The sequence below is a fragment of the Nomascus leucogenys genome, chromosome 6, assembly GCF_006542625.1.
Source record: "Nomascus leucogenys isolate Asia chromosome 6, Asia_NLE_v1, whole genome shotgun sequence".
Taxonomy (NCBI): Eukaryota; Metazoa; Chordata; class Mammalia; order Primates; family Hylobatidae; genus Nomascus; species Nomascus leucogenys.
Window position 1 is genome coordinate 63,425,373 of NC_044386.1, and position 21,831 is coordinate 63,447,203.

Here is a 21,831-nt window from a genome sequence, read left to right on the forward strand (position 1 = left end):
ATCACATAAACAGAATTAAAACCAAAACCACATGATCATTTCAATAGACACAGGAAAGGCCTTTGGTAAAATGCAAAATCTTTTCATTTTAAAAACCCTTGATACACTAGGCAATGAAGGAACATACCTCAAAATAATAAGAGCCATATGAAACAAACCCACAGCAAACATCATACTGAATGGTCAAAAGCTGGAAACACTTGAGAATTGGAACAAGACAAGGATGCCCACTTTCACCACTCATATTCAGCATTGTACTGGATATCCTAGACAGAGCAATCAGACAAGAGAAAGAAACTAAAGACATAGAAATAGGAAGAGAGGAAGTTAAACTGTCTTCGTCTGTAGACAAAATAATTCTGTATCTGGAAAACCCCATAGTCTCAGCCAGAAGCTCCTTCAGCTGATGAACAACTTCAGCAAAGTTTCAGGATACAAAATCAATGCACAAAAATCACTGGCATTTCTATACACCAACAATAGCCAAGCTGAGAGCCAAATCAGGAATGAATCACATTCACAAGTGCCAGGAAAGGAATAAAATAACTGGGAATACAGCTAACCAAGGAGGTGAAAAATTTCTACAATGAGAATTACAAAACCCTGCTCAAAGAAATCAGAGATGACATAAAGATTCAATGCTGATGGATAGGAAGAATCAATATTGTTAAAATGGCCATACTGCCCAAAGCAATTTATAGATTCAATGCTATTCGTATAAACTATCAATGGCATTCTTCACATAATTATAAAAAACTATTTTAAAATTCATATGGAACCAAAAGAGAGCCCCAATAGCCAAGGCAATACTAAGCACAAAGAACAAAGCTGGAGACATCACATTACCTGACGTCAAACTATACTACAAGGTTACGGTAACCAAAACAGCATGGTACAAAAAATAAAATAAAATAAAAAAACACATAGATTGATGGAACAGAATAGAGACCCCAGAAATAAAACCACATACCTACAACAGTCTGATCTTTGACAAAGTTGACAAAACAGGCAATGGGAGAAGGACACCCTATTCAATAAATAGAACTGGAATAACTGGTTAGCCCTATGAAGAAGATTAAAACTGAACTCCTTCCTTACACCATACACAAAAATCAATGCAAGCTAGGTTAGAGACTTATATGTAAAACCTACAACTATAAAAACCCAGAAGACAACCTAAAAAATGTCACTGTAGACATATGTCCTGGCAAAGATTTCATGATGAAACTGCCAAAAACAATTGCAACAAAACCCAAAAATTGTCAAATGGAATCTGATTAAAGCAAAGAGCTTCTGCACAGCAAGAGAAATTATCAACAGAGTAAACAGACAGCCTACAGAATGGGAGAAAATGTATGCAAGCTATATAGCCAATAAATGTTGAATATCCAGAATCTATAAGGAACTTAAATTTACAAGAAACAAACAACCCCATTAAAAAGCGAGCAAAGAACATGAACAGACACTTTTCAAAAGAAGACGTACATGTGGTGAAGAAGCATATGAAAAAATGCTCAACATCACTAATCATCAGAGAAATGCAAATCAAAACCACAATGAGATAACATCTCACACCGCTCAAAATGGCTATTATTAAAAACTCAAAAAATAACACATGCTGATAAAGTTGCAGAGAAAAGAAAATGCATATACATTGTTGGTGGGACTGTGATATGGTTTGGCTGTGTCCCCACCCAAATCTCATCTTGAATTCCCACGTGTTGTGGGAGGGACCTGGTGGGAGGTAATTGAATCATGGGGGCAGGTCTTTTCCATGCTGTCCTCATGATAGTGAATAAGTCTCAGGAGATGGTTTTAGAAATGGCAGTTTCCCTGAACAAGCTCTCTTGTCTGCTGTGATGTGAGATGTGCTTTTTACCTTCTGCCATAATTGTGAGGCCTCCCCAGCCACGTGGAACTGTAGGTCCAATAAACCTCTTTCTTATGTAAATTGCCCAGTCTCAGGTATGTCTTCATCAGCAGTGTGAAAACAGACTAATACAGTAAATTGGTACCAGTAGAGTGGGGTGCTGCTGAAAAGATACTCAAAAATGTAGAAACAACTTTGGAACTTGGTAACACGCAGAGGTTGGAACAGTTTGGAGGGCTCAGAAGAAGACAGGAAAATGTGGGGAAGTTTGGAATTCCCTAGAGACTTGTTAAATGGCTTTGAACAAAATGCCGATAATGATATGAACAATGAAATCCAGGCTGAGGTGGTCTCAGATGGAGATGAAGAGCTTGTTGGGAAGTGGAGCAAAAGTAACTCTTGTTATGTTTTAGCAAAGAGACTGGCAGCATTTTGGTCCTGCCCTGGAGATTTGTGTAACTTTGAAATTGAGAGAGATGATTTAGGGTATCTGGTGGAAGAAATTTCTAGGCAGCAAAGCATTAAAGATATGACTTGGGTGCTGTTAAAAACATTTTTTTAAAAGGGAAATAGCATAAAAGTTTGGAAAATTAGCAGCCTGACAATGTGATAGAAAAGAAAATCCCATTTTCTGAGGAGAAATTCAAAGCAGCTGCAGAAATTTGCCTAGTAATCAGGAATTACTTAATCCCCAAGACAATGGGGAAAATGTCTCCAAGGCATGTCAGAGGTCTTCATGGCAGCCCCTCCAATCACAGGCATGGAGGCCTAGAAGGAAAAAATGGCTTTGTGGGCTGGGCCCGAAGTCTCTTTGCTGTGTGCAGTCTAGAGACTTGGTGCCTTGTGTTCCAGCCACTCTAGCTGTGACCAAAGGCAGCCAAGGTGCAGCTCAGTCTGTTGCTTCAGAGGGTGGAAGCCCCAAGCCTTGGCAGCTTCCACATGGTGTTGAGGCTACAGGTGCACAGAAGTCAAGAATGGAGGTTTGAGAACCTCTGCCTAGATTTCAGAGGATGTATGGAACTGCTTGGATGCCCAGGCAGAAGTTTGCTGCAGGGGCAGGGTCCTCATGGAGAACCTCTGCTAGTGCAGTATGCAAGGGAAATGTGGGGTCAGAGCCCCCACACAGAATCCCTACTGGGGCACTGCCTAGTGGAGCTGTGAGAAGCAGGCAACCATCCTCCAGATCCCAGAATGGTAGATCCACTGACAGCTTGCACGAGGTGCCTGGAAACGCCACAGACACTCAATGCCAGGCCATGAAAGCACCCAGGAGGGGGGCTATATCCTGCAAAGCCACAGGGGCAGAGCTGCCCAAGACCATGGGAACCCATCTCTTGCATCAGCATGACCTGGATATGAGACATGCAATCAAAGGAGATCATTTTGGAGCTTTAAAATTTGTCTGCCCCACTGGATTTTGGACTTGTATGGGGTCTGTAGCCCCTTTGTTTAGGTTAATGTCTCCCATTTGGAATGGCCATATTTACTCAATGCCTGTACCCCCATTGTCTTTAGGAAGTAACTAAATTGCTTTTGATTTTACAGTCTCATAGGCAGAAGGGACTTGCCTTGTCTCCAATGAGACTTTGGACTGTGGACTTTTGAGTTAATGCAGAAATGATTTAAGACTTTGGGGGACTGAAGGAAAGGCATGATTGGTTTTAAAATGTGAAGAAATAAGATTTGGGAGGGGCCAGAGGCAGAATGATATGGTTTGGCTGTGTCCCCACCCAAATCTCATCTTGAATTCCCATGTATTGTGGGAGGGACCTGGTGGGGGATAGTTGAATCATGGGGGCAGGTCTTTCTTGTGCTGTTCTTGTAATACTCAATAAATCTCAGGAGAGCTGATGGTTTTACAAATGAGAGTTTTCCTACACAAGCTCTCTTCTCTTGTCTGCCACCATGTGAGACATGACTTTCACCTTCCATTATGATTGTGAAGCCTCCCTAGCCATGCAGAAATGTAAGTCCAATAAGCCTCTTTCTTTTGTAAATTGCCCAGTCTCAGGTATGTCTTCATCAGCAGTGTGAAAACAGAATAATACAGACTGTAAATTAGTTCAGCCATAGTGGAAAGCAGTGTGGCAATTTCTCAAAGAACTTAAAACAGAATTACCATTCAAACCAGCAGTCCCATGATTGGGTGTATACTCAAAGGAATATAAGCCATTCCACTATAAAGACACATACATGCATATAGTTATCACAGCACTACTCACAATAGCAAAGACATGGAATCAACCTAAATGCCCACCAATGGTAGACAGGATAAATAAAATGTGGTATATATACACGATGGAATACTATGCAACCATAAAAAAGAACAAGATTATGTCCTTTGCAGCAACATGAATGGAGTTTGAGGCCATTATCATAAGCAAACTAACTCAGGAAGAGAAAACCAAATACTGCATGTTCTTGCTTATAAATGGGAGCAAATATCAACAACACATGAACACAAGTGTACTTGAGGGTGGAAGGTGGAGGAGGAAGAGGACCTAAAAACCACCTATTGGATAGTAAGATTATTACCTCGGTGATGAAATAATCTGTATAACAAACCCCTGTGACATGCAATTTACCTATATAACAAACCAGTGCATGTACCCCTGAACCTAAAATAGAAGTTTTATAAAAAGCTGTACACAAAATGCAGAACTTTATTGGAAACCCTCAAGGCAGTGACATAGTGTTGGGTATTCTCATTTAGGGTGATAGGGTCTTGAGTAAATATCTCAGAGTTACTAGCATTATCAGAATGTGGGTATTTGTGCACTACTCTAATAATTGCCAGTAGAAGAGGGTTTGCTTTTCTCTGAAGCCTAGTGTTATAAAGAATTTACCAACTCCAGACAACTTGATAGACTAAGTTGCTCATTTTGGGGGATACATCTATTTGGTACTTCCATTTAAGTTATTCATCTAGGATGGAAAATGTTTTTAGTCCTTCAGTAAAGAATGGCTTTGCTAACACATGGTCAGCTTATCTAATATGTGGCATGTCATTTTTCTTCTAAGTCTAGCATGATTCACAGATTTAATGTCACCTCTTATTGGATGTAGACATGGAGAATTACTCCTTCTTCTATGTTTCTGTTATAGGACTTATCATATATACACATGTGCTATATCTGTCTCTCCTTCCCACCTTCTCAAAACCATATATGTCTTCTTCATCCATATATTCCCAACACTACACAGTACTAGGGATTTAACAAATACTCTTTTTCTTCCTTTCCCTTTTCTCCTCAAATCATGAGCAATATGAACTCATCATTCTGATAAATTATTATTTTGAAATGTAGAAGTAGGCCGGGCACAGTGGCTCACGCCTGTAATCCCAACACTTTGGGAGGCTGAGGTGGGCAGATCACGAGGTCAGGAGTTTGAAATAGCCTGGCCAATGTGGTGAAATCTTGTCTCTACTAGAAATACAAAAATTAGCCGGGCGTGGTGGTGGGCGCCTGTAACCCCAGCTACTTGGGAGGCTGAGGCAGGAGAATCATTTGAACCTGGGCGGTGGAAGTTGCAGTGAGCTGAGATCATGTCATTATTCCATCCTGGGCAACAGGGTGAGACTCCATCTAAAAAAAAAAAAAAAAGAAACGTAGAAGTGTAGAGATGTTGCCTAAACAGGCCAGTTGATAACAGCTCAGAAAACTCAGATTTGACCGTAGAAACGAATGGTGTCTCTAACGCTGGCTTTTAGTAAACTGTTTCTCTTCTCCAGATGCAGAACCTTCAAAGGAGTGTGGAAAGTGTCTGGAAGGAAAGGTGTGCACCTTGGAGCTTTCCTTGGAGTGTATCATTGAGCTCTTTGCGTTTGGGTGGTGAGTCTTTGGAAGGTAAGAATTCTGACCTCCAAAGGGGCGGATCTCCAGAGAGTAGCCTGACTTCCTGAAGGGCATCCTGGAGAAGCAAGGGTGAGGGAGGCAGAAACCGGAGTTCATCTTGATCCTCTAGGAGCTTGACCTTGGAGCAGAGGGCTGAGGAGGGCTGAGTATTTGAATGGAAGAAGAGGTGCACCTTGAGTCTGGCACTGAGATTCTAAGCATGGGATACTGTTATCTGCACTTAACACTGAAGAATGAAATCCACCTGCCTCAGCAAACCACATAGGGTGAACAAGATCTTGAATTACATAGAAGGTAACCATACATCCTGGTTTTCTGAAACAGTCCTGGCATAATTATTAACAGCATTCCTTTCTATTATCACAAGTGTCTCAATTTGTACAATAAATTCCTTGACCACGTTGTGTAGGATCAGTTTTTAACAGTGACATTATGCGTTCTCACAAAGCAATGGCAGTGGACCAAGGAGTCCCAGGTTGGCTCCTGGCTGGTGTGAATGCTAGAATGACCCCTCCCTGCCCTTGGGCTTGAGAGCTATAAATGCTCGTGACAATTTAGGAGGGAGGAATAACTTCAAGAAGGAGTTCAAATGTATCCAGTTTTTTTTAAATTTAATACATGGTATTTTATTCGATTTTATGCAACTTTCTGAAAAGATGTACTTCACTGCAGTGAATAGTGCCTGTATGTGACAAGAATTTCTGTTTTCATCTAATACTAAGCTAATAGGGTAAAATTTTTTACCTTAAATTAAGAAAGTTACAGCCTCTGGTAACCATTCTCCTACTCTCTATGCTTCCTCCTTAGCATGTAACTGACCCTATAAAACTAATCTCAGTTTGGATTTTCCATTTAATCCAGAAGTTAATTAAAAGGATCTTTTATAAAATTTGCATGTGGCTAGATATTACTGGTTGGTTACACATTTTCATAATTTCTATAGTCATTGCACAATGCCTAGAAAATATGACCTGCTTGATATCAGCTTTCTTAAAGTTGAGACATTTTTAGACCTAAAACCTTACCATTTAAAATAATTTTCTCTTGTACTGGAAAATAATGTAGAGTATATCCTATTAGCAAGGCATGTGAGTGTTTCAGCAATTAATTGGAAAAATAAGAGGTGTGATATATATGCTACTTTGAGTTGGTGAAGCAATTTATACCAGTCATATTCTACTTATTTTAGAATTGTTGCTTACTTTAGCCCTAGTGACCTGATTATTTACATGGTTCTTAAACTGAGCTCTTTGTAGAAGCTTTCACCATCTTAATCTACTATCTTTAGAAGTTATAATTTTTGCTATAGGAAGACACAGAGTTTAACAATGAAGTAGACCTCTGCTTTTGCATGTCCAGCATCCCTTTTCTCTTCCATAGGAACTGAGCCCCTTTTACTGGGAGAAAAGCATTCCATATAGTTTAGGTGATTCCCTTACTTTGTTCTTCTTCTTTTACTGCTCTTAGTCCTTAATAAGGGGCTGAACATATGACATAAGCTTGACCAGTCAGAGTACTCCATCCCTCTGGCCACATTGACTGTGGGACAGGGTAGGCAATTGACCTCAGATAGGCCAGTTTATGACCTTTTCTGGACTTTACTGCTGAACCTGTTGGAAAAGACTTTTATTCTGCTAAGGTTGCTAATCTGGTAGTACGAGATCTAGGTTGTTGGCAGCCATCTTGCCACTAAAAGGAGAAGGCCCATCTGAAGAGAGAAGAAAAAGAAATGATGTCCCGAGACATTGTTTTGAGGTTTCTTGCTCTAGCCTTGCCTAAAACCCCAAGTCTATTTGTGCACTGAAAAAAATTTTGTGGGTACATAGTAGGTGTGTATATTTATGGGGTACATGAGATGTTTTGAAACAGGCATGCAATGAGTAATAATCACATCATGTAAAATGATGTACCCATCTCCTCAAGCATTTATCCATTGTATTTACAAACCAATTATACTTAGTTATTTAAAAATGTACAATTAAATTGTTATTGATGATAGTCACCCTGTTTTGCTATCAAATACTAGGTCTTACTTAAAAAAAAAATCCGCTAAGCATTCTCACCTCCCTGCCATCATCCTTCACAACCTCTGATAACCATTATTCTACTATCTTCATAAGTTCAATTGTTTTGATTTTTAGATTTCACAAATAAATGAGAACATGTGATGTGTGTCTTTCTGTGCATGGCTAATTTTACTTAGCATAATGGCCTCCAGTTCCAATGCAAATGACGGAATCTCATTTTCTTTTTATGGCTGAATAGCACTCTATTGTGTAGATGTACCATATTTTCTTTATTCATCTGTTGATGGGCACTTAGGTTGATTCCAAATTTTGGCTATTGTGAACAGTGCTGCAATGAACATGAAAGCGTAGATAGCTGTTCAATGTACTGATTTCCTTTGTTTTGAGTATATACTCAGCAGTGGGATTGCTGGATCATATGGTAGCTCTATTTTTAGTTTTTTGAGGAACCTCCAAACTGTTCTCCTTAGTGGCTGTACTAACTTACATTCCCACTAACAATATATGAGTGTTCCCTTTTCTCTATATCTTTGCCAGTATTTGTTATTGCCTTTTTGGATAAAGCCATTTTAACTGGGGTGAGATGATATCTCGTTGTAGTTTTGATTTGCATTTCTCTGATGATCAATGATGTCAAGTACCTTTCACACATGCCTGTTTGCCATTTGTATGTATTCTTTTGAGAAATATCTATTCAAATATTTTGCCCATTTTAAATCAGATTATTAGACTTATTTCCTATAAATAAGGAAATAAGTTGTTTGAGCTCCTTATATACCCTGGTTATCAATCCCTTGTCAGAAGAGTAGTTTGCAAATATTTTCCCCCATTCTGTGAGGTGTCTCTTCACTTTGTTGATTGTTTCATTTGCTGTGCAGGAGCTTTATAACTTGATGAGAACCCATTTGTCCATTTTTGTCTCGGTTGCCTGTGCTTGTATTACTCAAGAAATTTTTGCTCAGACCAATGTACTGGAGAGTTTCTCTGATGTTTTCTTGTGCTAGTTTCATAGGCTGAGGTCTTAGATTTAAGACTTTAATCCATTTTGGTTTGATTTTTGTATATGTTGAGAGACAGGGATTTCATTTCATTTTTCTGCATGTGGATATCCAGTTTTCTCAGCACCATTTATTGAAGAGACTGTCTTTTTGCCCATGTTTGTTCTTGGCACTTTTGTCAACAATGAGTTCACTGCAGGTGTGTAGATTTGTTTCTGGGTTCTCTATTATGTTGCATTGGTATATGTGTCTGTTTTTATGCCAGTACCATGCTGCTTTGATCACTATAGCTCTGTAGTATAATTTGAAGTCAAGTAATGTGATTCCTCCTGTTTTATTCTTTTTGCTTAGGATAGTTTTAGCTATTCTGGGTCTTTAATGGCTCCCTATAAGTTTTAGAATAGTTTTTTTAAATTTATGTGAAGAATGTCATTGGTATTTTGATGAAAATTGCACTAAATCTGTAGATTGCTTTGGGTAGTATGGATATTTTAATAATATTAATTCTTCCAATCCATGAACTTGGAATAACTTTCCATTTTTTGGTGTCCTCTTCAATTTCTTTCATCAGTTTTTTACATTTTTTATTATAAAGATCTTTCACTTCTTTGGTTAATTCCTAGATATTTAATTTTATTTGTGACTATGATAAGTGGAATTATTTTTATTTTCTTTTCAGATTGTTCACTGTTGGCATATAGAAATTGCTACTGATTTTCACAAAGTGGAGACAGGTCATCTTGGTGGATGGGAGGCAGCACTAGATGGCAGCTCCAACTCAGACAGAGAGAGAAGCATGCAGAGGCTTGCATTGTGAATTTTAGCTCCAGATCAACTTCAAGAACAAACCAGCAATTCTGAGAGGACCTATAGACCCTCTGAAGGAAGTGGACTGCTCCTGCAGGACCCAGAAGACACCCCAAATGCTGTGTTGGTACCCATGGCTGAGAGATCCATAGACAGTTCATATGACAGGACTCTGTGCAGACAACCCCTGGTACCAGCCTGGCACCTGGTAGACTTGCTGGGTAGCTAAACCCAGAAGAGAGGCAACAATCACTGCAGTTCTGCTCACAGGAATCCACATTCTTAGGAAAAGGGGGAGAGTGTTACATCAAGGGAACACCCCATGGGACAAAAGAATCTGTACAACAGCCTTCAGCCCTAGACCTTCCCTCTAACAGGGCCTACACAAATGAGAAGGAACCAGAAAACCAACTCTGGTAATACGACAAAACAAGGCTCTTTAACACCCCCCAAAATCACACTAGTTCACCAGCAGTTGATTCAAACCAAGAAAAAAAAAATCCCTGATTTACCTGAAAAAGAATTCAGGAGGTTAGTTATTAAGTGACTCAGGGAGGCACCAGAGAAAGGCAAAGCCCAGTGCAAGGAAATCCAAAAAATGAAACAAGAAGTGAAGGGAGAAATATTCAAGGAAGAGGTAGCTATTCTTATATCAGACAAAACAAACTTTAAAGCAACAGCAGTTAAAAAAGAAAAAGAGGGACATTGTATAATGGCAAAAGTCCTTGTCCAACGGGAAAATATCACAATCCTAAACATATATGCACCTAACATTGGAGCTCTGTAATTTATAAAACAATTCCTAATAGACCTAAGAAATGAGATAGACAGCAACATGATAATAGTGGGGGACTTCAATACTCCACTGACAGCAGTAGATAGGTCATCACACAGAAAGTCAACAAAGAAACAATGGATTTAAACTATATCTTGGAACAAATGGACTTAACAGATACATACAGAACATTTTATCCAACAACTGCAGAATACACATTCTATTCAACAGCACATGGAACTTTCTCAAAGATAGACCATATGATAGGCCATAAAATGAGGCTCAATAGATTTAAGAAAATCAAAATTATATCAAGCACTATCTCAGACCACAGTGGAATAAAACTGGAAATCAACACCAAAAGGAACCTTCAAAACCATGCAAATACATGGACATTATATAACCTGCTCCTGAATGAGCATTGGGTCAAAAATGAAATGAAGATGGAAATTAAAAAATTATTCAAACTGAAGGACAATAATGACACAACCTGTCAAAACATCTGGGATACAGCAAAGGTGGTGTTAAGAGGAAAGTTTATAGCCCTGAACCCCTACATCAAAAAGACTGAAAGAGCACAAGCTGAATTCGAAGGTCACACCTCAAGGAACTACAGAAACAAGAACAAACCACACCAAACCCAGCAGAAGAAAGGAAATAACAAAGATCAGAGCAGAACTAAATGTAATTGAAACAAACAACAACAACAAAAGAAATACAAAAGATAAATGAAACAAAAAGCTGGTTCTTTGAAAAGAGAGATAAAATTGATAGATCATTAGCAATATAAACAAAGAAAAGAAGAGAGAAAATCCAAATAACCTCATTAAGAAATGAAACAGGAGATATTACAACTGACACCACAGAAATACAAAAGATTATTCAAGGTTATTATGAACACCTTTACACATATAAATGATAAAATCTAGAAGAGATGGATAAATTCCTGGAAAGATACAGCCCTCCTAGCTTAAATTGGGAAGAATTAGATACACTGAACAGACCAATAACAAGCAGCGATATAGAAATGGCAATTTAAAAATTACCAACAACAAAAAAAGTCCAGGACCAGACGGATTCACAGAAGAATTCTACAAGACATTCAAAGAAGAATTGGTACCAATCATTTTGACACTATTCCACACGATAGAGAAAGAGGGAACCCCCACCCCCCAATTCATTCTGAGAAGCCAGCATCACCCTAATACTAAAACCAGGAAAGGACACAACCAAAAAAGAAAACTACAGATTGATATCCTTGATGAAGATAGATACTAAAATCCTTAACAAAATACTAGCTAACTGAATCCAACAACATATCAAAAAGATAATCCATCACGATCAAGTGGGTTTCATACCAGGGATGCAGGGATGGTTTAACGTACACAAGTCAATAAAGGTTATATGCCACATAAACAGAATGAAAACCAAAATCACATGATCATCTCAATAGATGAAGAAAAAGCGTTTGACAAAATCCAGCATCCCTTTATGATTAAAACTCTCAGCAAAATTGGCATACAAGGGAGATACCTCAATGTAATAAAAGCCATCTATGACAAATCACCAGCCAATATAATGCCAATGGGAAAATGTTGAAAGCATTCCCTCTGAGAACTGGAACAAGACAAGGATGCCCACTCTCACTACTCCTCTTCAACATAGTACTGTAAGTCTTAGCCAGAGCAATCAGACAAGATAAAAAAATAAAGGGCATCCAAATCAGTAAAGAGGAAGTCAAACTGTCACTGTTTGCTGATGATATGATCATTTACCTTGAAAACCCTAAAGACTCCTCCAGAAGGCTCCTAGAACTGATAGAAGAATTCAGCAAAGTTTCCAGATACGAGATTAATGTACACAAATCAGTAGCTCTTCTATATACCAACAGTGACCAAGTGGAGAATCAAATCAAGAATTCAATCCCTTTTACAGTAGCTGCAAAAATAAAATAAAATATTTAAGAATTTACCTAAAGAAGGAGGTGAAAGACCTCTACAAGAAAAACTGAAAAACATTGCTGAAAGAATTCATAGATGACACAAACAAATGGAAACACATCCCATGCTCATGGATGGGTAGAATCAATATTGTGAAAATGACATACTGCCAAAAGCAATCTACAAATTGAATGCAATCCCCATCAAAATACCGTCATCATTCTTCACAGAATTAGAAAAAAACAATTCTAAAATTGATAAAAAACAAAAAAAGAGCCCACATAGCCAAAGCAAGACTAAGCAAAAAGAACAAATCTGGAGGCATGACACTACCTGATTTCAAACTAATCTATAAGGCCATAGTCACCAAAACAGCATGATACTGGTATAAAAATAGGCACATAGACCAATGGAACAGAATAGAGAACTCAGAAATAAACCCAAATACTTATAGCCAACTGATATTCAACAAAGCAAACAAAAACATAATATGGGGAAAGGACACCCTTTTCAACAAATAGTGCTGGGATAATTGGATAGCCACATGTAGGAGAATGAAACTGGATCCTCATCTCTTGCCTTATACAAAAATCAACTCCAGATGGATTAAGGACTTAAATCTAAGACCTGAAACTATAAAAATTCTAGAAGATAACATTGGAAAAACCCTTTTAGACATTGGCTTAGGCAAGGATTTCCTGACCAAGAACCCAAAAGCAAATGCAATAAAAACAAAGATAAATAGTTGAGACTTAATTAAACTAAAGAGCTTTTGTATGGCAAAAGGAATAGTCAGCAGAGTAAACAGACAGTCCACAGAGTGGCAGAAAATCTTTGCAATCTATACATCTGACAAGGGACTATTCAGAATCTATATTCAGAATCTACAACAAACTCAAACAAGTCAGCAAGAGAAACCAAACAATCCCATAAAAAATTAGGCTAAGGACACGAATAGACAATTCTCAAAACAAAATATACAAATGGCCAACAAACATATGAAAAAATGCTCAGTATCACTACTGATCAAGGAAATGCAAATCAAAACCACAGTGTGATACTACCTTCCTCTTGCAAGAATGGCCATAATCAAAAAATCAAAAAACAGTAGATGTTGACGTGGATGTGGTGAAGAGGGAACACTTCTACGCTGCTGGTTGGAATGTAAACTAGTACAAACACTATGGAAGACAGTGTGGAGATTTTTTAAACAACTAAAAGTAGAACTACCATGTGATCCAGCCATCCCACTACTGGATATCTACCAGGAGGAGAAGAAGTCATCATACAAAAAAGATATTTACACACTTATGTTTATAGCAGCACAATTTGCAATTGAAAAATCATGGAACCAACCCAAATGCCCATCAATCAACTAATGGGTAAACAAATTATGGTATATTTATATGATGGAATACTACTCAGCCATAAAAAGAAATGAAATAATGGCATTTGCAGCAACCTGGATGAGATTGGAGGCCATTATTCTAAGTGAAGTAACTCAGGAATGGAAAACCAAACATCATATATTATTATTGATATGTGGGAGCTAAGCTATGAGGACGCAAAGGCCTAAGAATGATACAATGGACTTTGGGGACTTGAGGGGAAGAGTGGTAGGGGGTGAGGGACAAAAATGTAGGGACAAAAATATTTTTAAAAAGACTACAAATATAGTGCAGTGTATACTGCTGGGGTGATAGGTACACCAGAATCTCACAAATCACCACTGAAGAACTTACTCATGTAACCAAATACCAACTGTACCCCAATAACTTATAAAAAAAAGTTACTGATTTTTGTATGTTGATTTTGTATCCTGCAACTTTACTGAATTTGTTTATCGGTTCTAAATAGGTTTTTTTGGGGGGATTCTTTAATTTTTTTTCCATATATAGTATCATCTGAAAACAAGCAGAATTTGACTTCTTTCTTTCCAATTTGGATGTTCTTTATTTCTTTCTCTTTTCTGGTTGCTCTAGCTAGGATTTCCAGTACTATATTGAATAACAGTTATGAAAGTGGACATGTTCCAGATATTAGAGGAAAGGCCTTCAGTTTTTCCTCATTCAGTATGATACTAGCTGTGGGTCTGTCATATATGGCTTTTATTATGTTGAGCTATGTTTTTTCTATCTCCAGTTCTTTGAGGGCTTTTATCATGAGGCCTTGTTGAATTATATCAATTGCTTTTTCAGCACCAATTGAAATGATCATATGGTTTTTGTCCTTCATTCTGTTGATATAATCAATCACATTGATTGATTTGTGTATGTTGAACTATCCCTGCATCCCAGGTCATGATATATGATATTTTTAATGTATCGTTAATTTGGTTTGCTAGTATTTTGTGGAGGATTTTGCACCAATATTCATCAGATATTTTGGCCTGTAGTTTTCTTTTTTGATGTGTCTTTGTCTGGTTGTGGTGTCAGGGTAATATTGACCTTATAGAATGAGTTGGGAAGTATTCCCTCCTCTTCTGTATTTTGGAATAGTTTGAATAGGATTGGCATTAGTTCATCTTTATTTATTTTTTAATTATACTTTAAGTTCTGGGGTACATGTGCAGAATGTGCAGGTTTGTTACCTAGGTACACACGTGCCATGGTGGTTTACTACACCCATCAACCCATAATCTACATTAGGTATTTCTCCTAATGCTATCCCTCCCCTAACCTAACCCCCAACCCCCTGACAGGCCCTGTTGTGTGATGTTCCCCTCTGTGTCCATGTGTTCTCTTGTTCAACTCCCACTTATGAGTGAGAACATGTGGTGTTTGGTTTTCTGTTCCTGTGTTAGTTTGCTGAGAATGATGGTTTCCAGCTTCATCTATGGCCCTGCAAAGGACATGAACTCATCGTTTTTTATGGCTGCATAGTAGTCCATGGTGTATATGTGCCACATTTCCTCTATCCAGTCTATCATTGATGAGCATTTGGGTTGGTTCCAAGTCTTTGCTATTGTGAACAGTGCCACAATAAACATACGTGTGCATGTGTCTTTTTAGTAGAATGATTTATAATCCATTGGGGATATATCCAGTAATGGGATTGCTGGGTCAAATGATATTTCTAGTTCTAGATCCTTGAGGAAATGCCACAGGATCTCCCACAATGGTTGAACTAATTTACACTCCCACCAACAGTGTAAAAGCATTCCTGTTTCTCTACATTCTCCCCAGCATCTGTTGTTTCCTGACTTTTTAATGATCACCATTCTAACTGGTGTGAGATGGTATCTCATCATGGTTTTGATTTGCATTTCTCTAATGACCAGTGATGGTGAACTTTTTTTCATGTTTGTTGGCTGCATAAATGTCTTCTTTTGGAAAGTGTCTGTCCATATCCTTTGCCCACTATTTGGTGGAGTTGTTTTAGGTTCTTTGTAGATTCTGGATATTAGCCCTTTGTCAGATGGATAGATTGCAAAAATTTTCTCCCATTCTGTAGGTTGCCTGTTCACTCTGATGATAGTTTCTTTTGCTGTGCAGTAGCTCTTTAGTTTAAGTATATCCCATTTATCTATTTTGGTTTTTGTTGCCTTTGCTTTTGGTGTTTTAGTCATGAAGTATTTTCTCATGCCTATGTCCTGAATGGTATTGCCTAGGTTTTCTTCTAGTGTTATTATGGTTTTAGGTCTTTTTTTTTTTTTTTTTTTTTTTTTTTGAGACAGTCTTGCTGTCGTCCAGGCTGGAGTGCAGTGGCGCGATCTTGGCTCACTGTAGGCTCCGCCCCCCGGGGTTCACACCATTCTCCTGCCTCAGCCTTGGTTTTAGGTCTTATGTTTAGGTCTTTAATCCATCTTGAGTTAATTTTTGTATAAGGTGTAAGGAAGGGATCCAGTTTCAGCTTTCTACATATGGCTAGCCAGTTTTCCCAACACCATTTATTAAATAGGGAATCCTTTCCCCATTGCTTGTTTTTGTCAGGTTTGTCAAAGATCAATGGTTGTAGATGTGTGGCATTATTTCTGAGGCTTCTGTTCTGTTCCATTAGTCTATATATCTGTTTTGGTACCAGTACCATGCTGTTTTGGTTACTGTAGCCTTGTAGTATAGTTTGAAGTCAGGTAGTATGATGCCTCCAGCTTTGTTCTTTTTGCTTAGGATTGTCTTGGCTATATGGGCTCTTTTTTGGTTCCATATGAAATTTGAAGTAGTTTTTTCTGATTCTTTGAAGAAAGTCAATGGTAGCTTGATGGGGATAGCACCGAATCTATGAATTACTTTGGGCAGTATGGCCATTTTCCTGACATTGATTATTCCTATCCATGAGCATGGAATGTTTTTCCATTTGTTTGTATCCTCTCTTATTTCCTTGAGGAGTGGTTTGTAGTTCTCCTTGAAGAAGTCCTTCACATCCCTTGTAAGTTGTATTCCTAGGTATATTAATTCTCTTTGTAGCAATTGTGAATGGGAGTTCACTCATGATTTGGCTTTCTGTCTATTATTGGTGTATAGGAATGCTTGTGATTTTTGCACATTGATTTTGTATCCTGAGACTTTGCTGAAGTTGCTTATCAGCTTAAGGAGATTTGGGGCTGAGATGATGGGGTTTTCTAAATATACAGTCATGTCATCTGCAAACACAGACAATTTGACTCCCTCTTTTCAGAACTGAATACCTTTTATTTCTTTCTCTTGCTTGATTGCCCTGGCCAGAACTTCCAATACTATGTTGAATAGGAGTGGTGAGAGAGGGCATCCTTGTCTTGTGCCAGTATTCAAAGGGAATGCCTCCAGCTTTTGCCCATTCAGTATGATATTGGCTGTGGGTTTGTCATAAATAGCTCTCATTATTTTGAGAAATGTTCCATCAATACCTAGTTTATTGAGAGTTTTTAGCGCGAAGGGCTGTTGAATTTTGTCGAAGGCTTTTCTGCATCTATTGAGATAATCATGTGGTTTTTGTCATTGGTTCTGTTTATGTGATGGATTACATATATTGATTGGCATACGTTGAACCAGCCTTGCATCCCAGGGATGAAGCCAACTTGATCGTGGTGGACAAGCTTTTTGATGTGCTGCTGGATTCGGTTTGCCAGTATTTTATTGAGGATTTTCAAATCGATGTTCATTAGGGATACTGGCCTGAAATTTTCTTATTTTGTTGTGTCTCTGCCAGGTTTTGGTATCAGGATGATGCTGCCCTCATAAAATGAGTTAGGGAGGATTCCCTTTTTCTATTGTTTGGAATAGTTTCAGAAGGAATGGTGCCAGCTACTCTTTGTACCTCTGGTAGAATTTGGCTGGGAATCCGTCTGGTCCTGGACTTTTTTCGGTTGGTAGGCTATTAATTGCTGTCTCAATTTCAGAACTTGTTATTGGTCTATTCAGGGATTCGACTTCATCCTGGTTTAGTCTTGGGAGGGTGTATCTATCCAGGAACTTATTCATTTCTTCTAGATTTTCTAGTTTATTTGCATAGAGGTGTTTATAGTATTCTTTGATGTAGTTTATATTTCTGTGGGATTAGTGGTGATAACCCCTTCATCATTATTATTGCATCTATTTGATTCTCTGTTTTCTTCTTTATTAGTCTGGCTAGTGGTCTATCTATTTTGTTGATCATTTCAAAAAACCAGCTCCTGGATTCACTGATTTTTTTAAAGGGTTTTTCGTGTCTGTATCTCCTTCAGTTCTGTTCTGATCTTAGTTATTTCTTGCCTTCTGCTAGCTTTTGAATTTGTTTGCTCTTGCTTCTCTAGTTCTTTTAATTGTGATGTTAGGGTGTTGATTTTAGATCTTTCCTCCTTTCTCTTGTGGGCATTTAGTGCTATAAATTTCCCTCTACACACTGCTTTAAATGTGTCCCCAAGATTCTGGTACATTGTGTCTTTGGTCTCATTGCTTTCAAAGAACTTGTTTATTTCTGCCTTCATTTCATTATTTACCCAGTAGTCATTCAGGAGCAGGTTGTTTAGTTTCCATGTAGTTGTGTGGTTTTGAGTGAGTTTCTTAATCCTGAGTTCTAATTTGATTGCACTGTGGTCTGAGAGGCTGTTTGTTATGATTTCCATTCTTTTGCATTTGCTGAGGAGTGTTTTACTTCCAATTATGTGGTCAATTTTGGAATAAGTGCAATGTGGTGCTGAGAAGAATGTATATTCTGTTGATTTGGGGTGGAGAGTTCTGTAGATGTCTATTAGATCTGCTTGGTCCAGAGCTGAGTTCAAGTCCTGGATATTCTTGTTAATTTTCTGCCTTGTTGGTCTGTCTAATATTGACAGTGGGGTGTTAAAGACTTTCACTATTATTGTGTGGGAGTCTAAGTCTCTTTGTAGGTCTCTGAGAACTTGCTTTATGAATCTGCGTACTCCTGTATTGGGTGCATGTGTATTTAGGATATTTAGCTTTTCATGTTGCATTGATCCCTTTACCATTATGTAATGCCCTTCTTTGTCTCTTTTGATGTTTGTAACCATTTAAAGTTTGTTTTATCAGAGACTAGGATTGCAACCCCTGTAGTTCATCTTTAAATGTTTGATAGAATTCAGGAGTGAAGTCATCAGGTCTGAGCTTTTCTTTACTGGGAGACTATTTATTACGGCTTTGATCTCATTACTTGTTATTGGTCTTTTCAGGTTTGGATTTCTTCATGGTTCAATCTTGTTAAGTTGTTTTTGTTTGGAAATTTGTTAATTTCTTCTAGATTTTCCAATTTATTGGCCTATAGTTGCTCATAGTAGCCACTAATAAATCCTTTGAATTTCTGCAGGACCAGTTGCAATGTCTACTTTTTTCACCTCTATTTCATTTATTTGGATCACCTCTCTCTTTTTCTTAGTCTGGCTGCAGGTTTTTCAATGTTGTTTAACTTTTCAAAAAAGCAACATTTTGTTTCATTGATCTTTTGTATTGTTTTCTTCATTTTGATTTCATTTATTTCTGCTCTCATATTTATGTTTCTCTTCTACTAATTTTGGGTTTGTTTTGCTCTTGCTTTTCTAGTTCTTCAAGATGCATCATTTTGTTGTTTATTTAAAGTTTTTCTTCTTTTTTGATATAGGCACTTACAGCTATAAATTTCTCTTTTAGTACTACTTTTGTTGTATTCTATAGATTTTGTTCTGTTGTGTTTCCATTATCATTTGTTTCAAGAAATTTTTAAATTTCCTTCTTAATTTCTTCATTGACCTACTAGTCATTCAGGAGCATATTGTTTAATTTCCATGTATTTCTATACTTTCCAAAATTCCTCATTATTGATTTCTAGTTTTATTCCATTGTGGTCAGAGAAGATGGTTGATATTATTTCAATTTTTGAGAATGCTGTTTTGTGACCTAAAATATGGTCTATTCTTGAGAGTGATCTATGTGCTAAGGAAAATAATGTGTATTCTGAAGCTGCTGGATGAAATGTTCTGTAAATATCTATTAGGTTTATTTTGACTACAGTGCAGATTACATCCAATGTTTGTTTGTTGATTTTCTGTCTGGGAGATCTGTCCAAAGCTGAAGGTAGGGTGTTGAAGTCTCCAGGTATTATTGTATTAAGGTCTATCTCTCTCTTTAGCTTTAATAATATTTGCTATATATATCTGGGTGCTCCAGTGTTGGGTGCATATATATCTAAAATTGTTGTATCCTCTTGCTGAATTAACTCCTTTATCATTATGTTATGACCTTGTCTCTTACATTTTTACTCTTTAAATCTGTTTTGTCTTAGATAAGAATAGTTATTCTTGCCTGAATGTGTTTCTTTTAGGCAACAGATCGTTGGGTTCTGTTTATAAATTCCTTCAGCCAGTCTATGTCCTTTGATTGGAGAGTTTAGCCCACTTACATTCAATGTTATTATTGATAAGTAAAAACTTACTTCTGCCATTTTGTTACTTGTTTCCTTGTTGTTCTGTGGTCTTCTCTTCCTTCTTTCTTTTCTTCCTGTCTTCCTTCTAGTAAAGGTGATTCCATCTGGTGATATAATTTAGTTTTTCTTTTGTATTTTTTTGAGTATTCATTGTATGTTTTTTGAGATTACTATGTGGTTAGCAAATACTAACTTATAACCCATTATTTTAAGCTAACAACAACTTAACATTACTTGCATAAACAAACATGAAAAAAGAAAAAAAAGGCTCTATTTCTTAACTTTGTACCCACACTTTTTAACTTCTTGTTGTTTCTATTTATATCTTATTATACTGTCTATGTTTTGAAAAGTTGTAGTTATTATTTTTGATTGGTTCATTGTTTAGTTTTCCTACTTAAGAGTAGTATACATACCACAGTTACAATGTTATAATGTTGTGGTTTTCTGTGTACTTACTATTAGCAGTAGTTTTGTACCTTCAGATAATTTCTTATTGCTCATTACTGTCCTTTTCTTTCTGACTAATGTACTCCCATTAGCATTTCTTGTAGGATAGGTCTGGTGTTGATGAAGTCCCTCAGATTTTGTTTGTCTAGGAAAGCCTGTATTTCTCCTTCATGTTTGAAGGACATTTTCACCAGAATACTATAGCAGCATAAATGTTTATTTCCTCTAGCACTTCAAATATATCATGGCAGTCTCTCCTGGTCTGTAAGATTTGCATTGAAATGTCTGCTGCCAGATATATTAGAGCTCCATTGTGTATTATTTTTTTCTTTTCTCTTGCTGCATTTATGATCCTTTCTTTATCCTTGACCTTTGGGAGTTTGATTATTAAATGCCTCGACATAGTCTTCTTTGGGTTAAATCTGTAGGTGTTCTATGTTTGGATATTGATATTTTTCTCTAAGTTTGGGAAGTTCTTTGTTATTATTCCTTCAAGTAAACTTTCTATGCCTATCTCTTTATCTCCCCTTTAAGGCCAGTAACTCTTAGATTTTTACTTTTGAGGTTACTTTCTAGATCATGTAGGTGTGCTTTGATTTTATTTTATTTTTTCCTTTTATGTCCTCTGACTGTGTATTTTCAATTAGCTTGTCTTTAAGCTCACTAATTCTTTCTTCTGCTTGATCAATTCTGCTATTAAAAGACTCTGGTGTATTCTTCAGTATGCTAAATGCATTTTAACTCCAGAGTTTCTGCTTGATTCTTTTAAATTACTTTAATCTCTTTGTTAAATTTTTCTGATAGAATTCTGAGTTTCTTCTCTGTGTTATCTTGAATTTGAGTTTCCTCAAAACAGATATTTTAAATTTCTGCCTGAAAGGTCACATATCTCTGTTTCTCTAGGATTGGTCCCTGGTGGCTTACTTGGTTAGTTTGGTGAGGTCATGTTTTCCTGGATGTTTTTGATGCCTGTAGATGTTTGGTGTTGGGGCATTGAAGAGTTAGGCATTTATTGTAGTCTTCTCAGTCTGGGCTTGTTTGTACCCATTCTACTTGGGAAGGCCTTCCAGATATTCAAAAGGACTTTGACATTGTGATCTAAGCCATATCTGCTTTAGGGGACACCCTAAGCCCAGTAATACTGTGGTTCTTGCCAACTTGTAGAGGTACCACCTTGATGGTTTTAAGCAAAATCTGGAAGAATTCTTTGGATTATCAGGCAGAGGTTCTTATTCTCTTTCCTTACTTCCCCCCAAATGAATGGCGTCTCTCTCTTTTCTGAGTCACCTGGAGCT

At 37.4% G+C, this 21,831-nt stretch overlaps 1 protein-coding gene across 2 annotated transcripts in view; it reads right to left on the reverse strand.

Annotated features, from left to right (window-relative positions):
* The window catches only part of TMCO5A (transmembrane and coiled-coil domains 5A), a 61,746-nt gene that overhangs the window by 20,897 nt on the left and 19,018 nt on the right, over positions 1-21,831 (reverse strand). Inside the window, exon 12 of one of the 2 annotated variants that reach the window (XM_012507189.2) lies at positions 6,336-7,435. The exons of the other annotated variant lie outside the window; for it this stretch is intronic. Within the exon in view, the coding sequence (XP_012362643.1) occupies positions 7,417-7,435 (19 nt within the window). The 3' untranslated portion in view covers positions 6,336-7,416. Of the gene's footprint in view, positions 1-6,335; positions 7,436-21,831 lie in introns of those variants that run through there. 2 annotated transcript variants of the gene reach the window in all.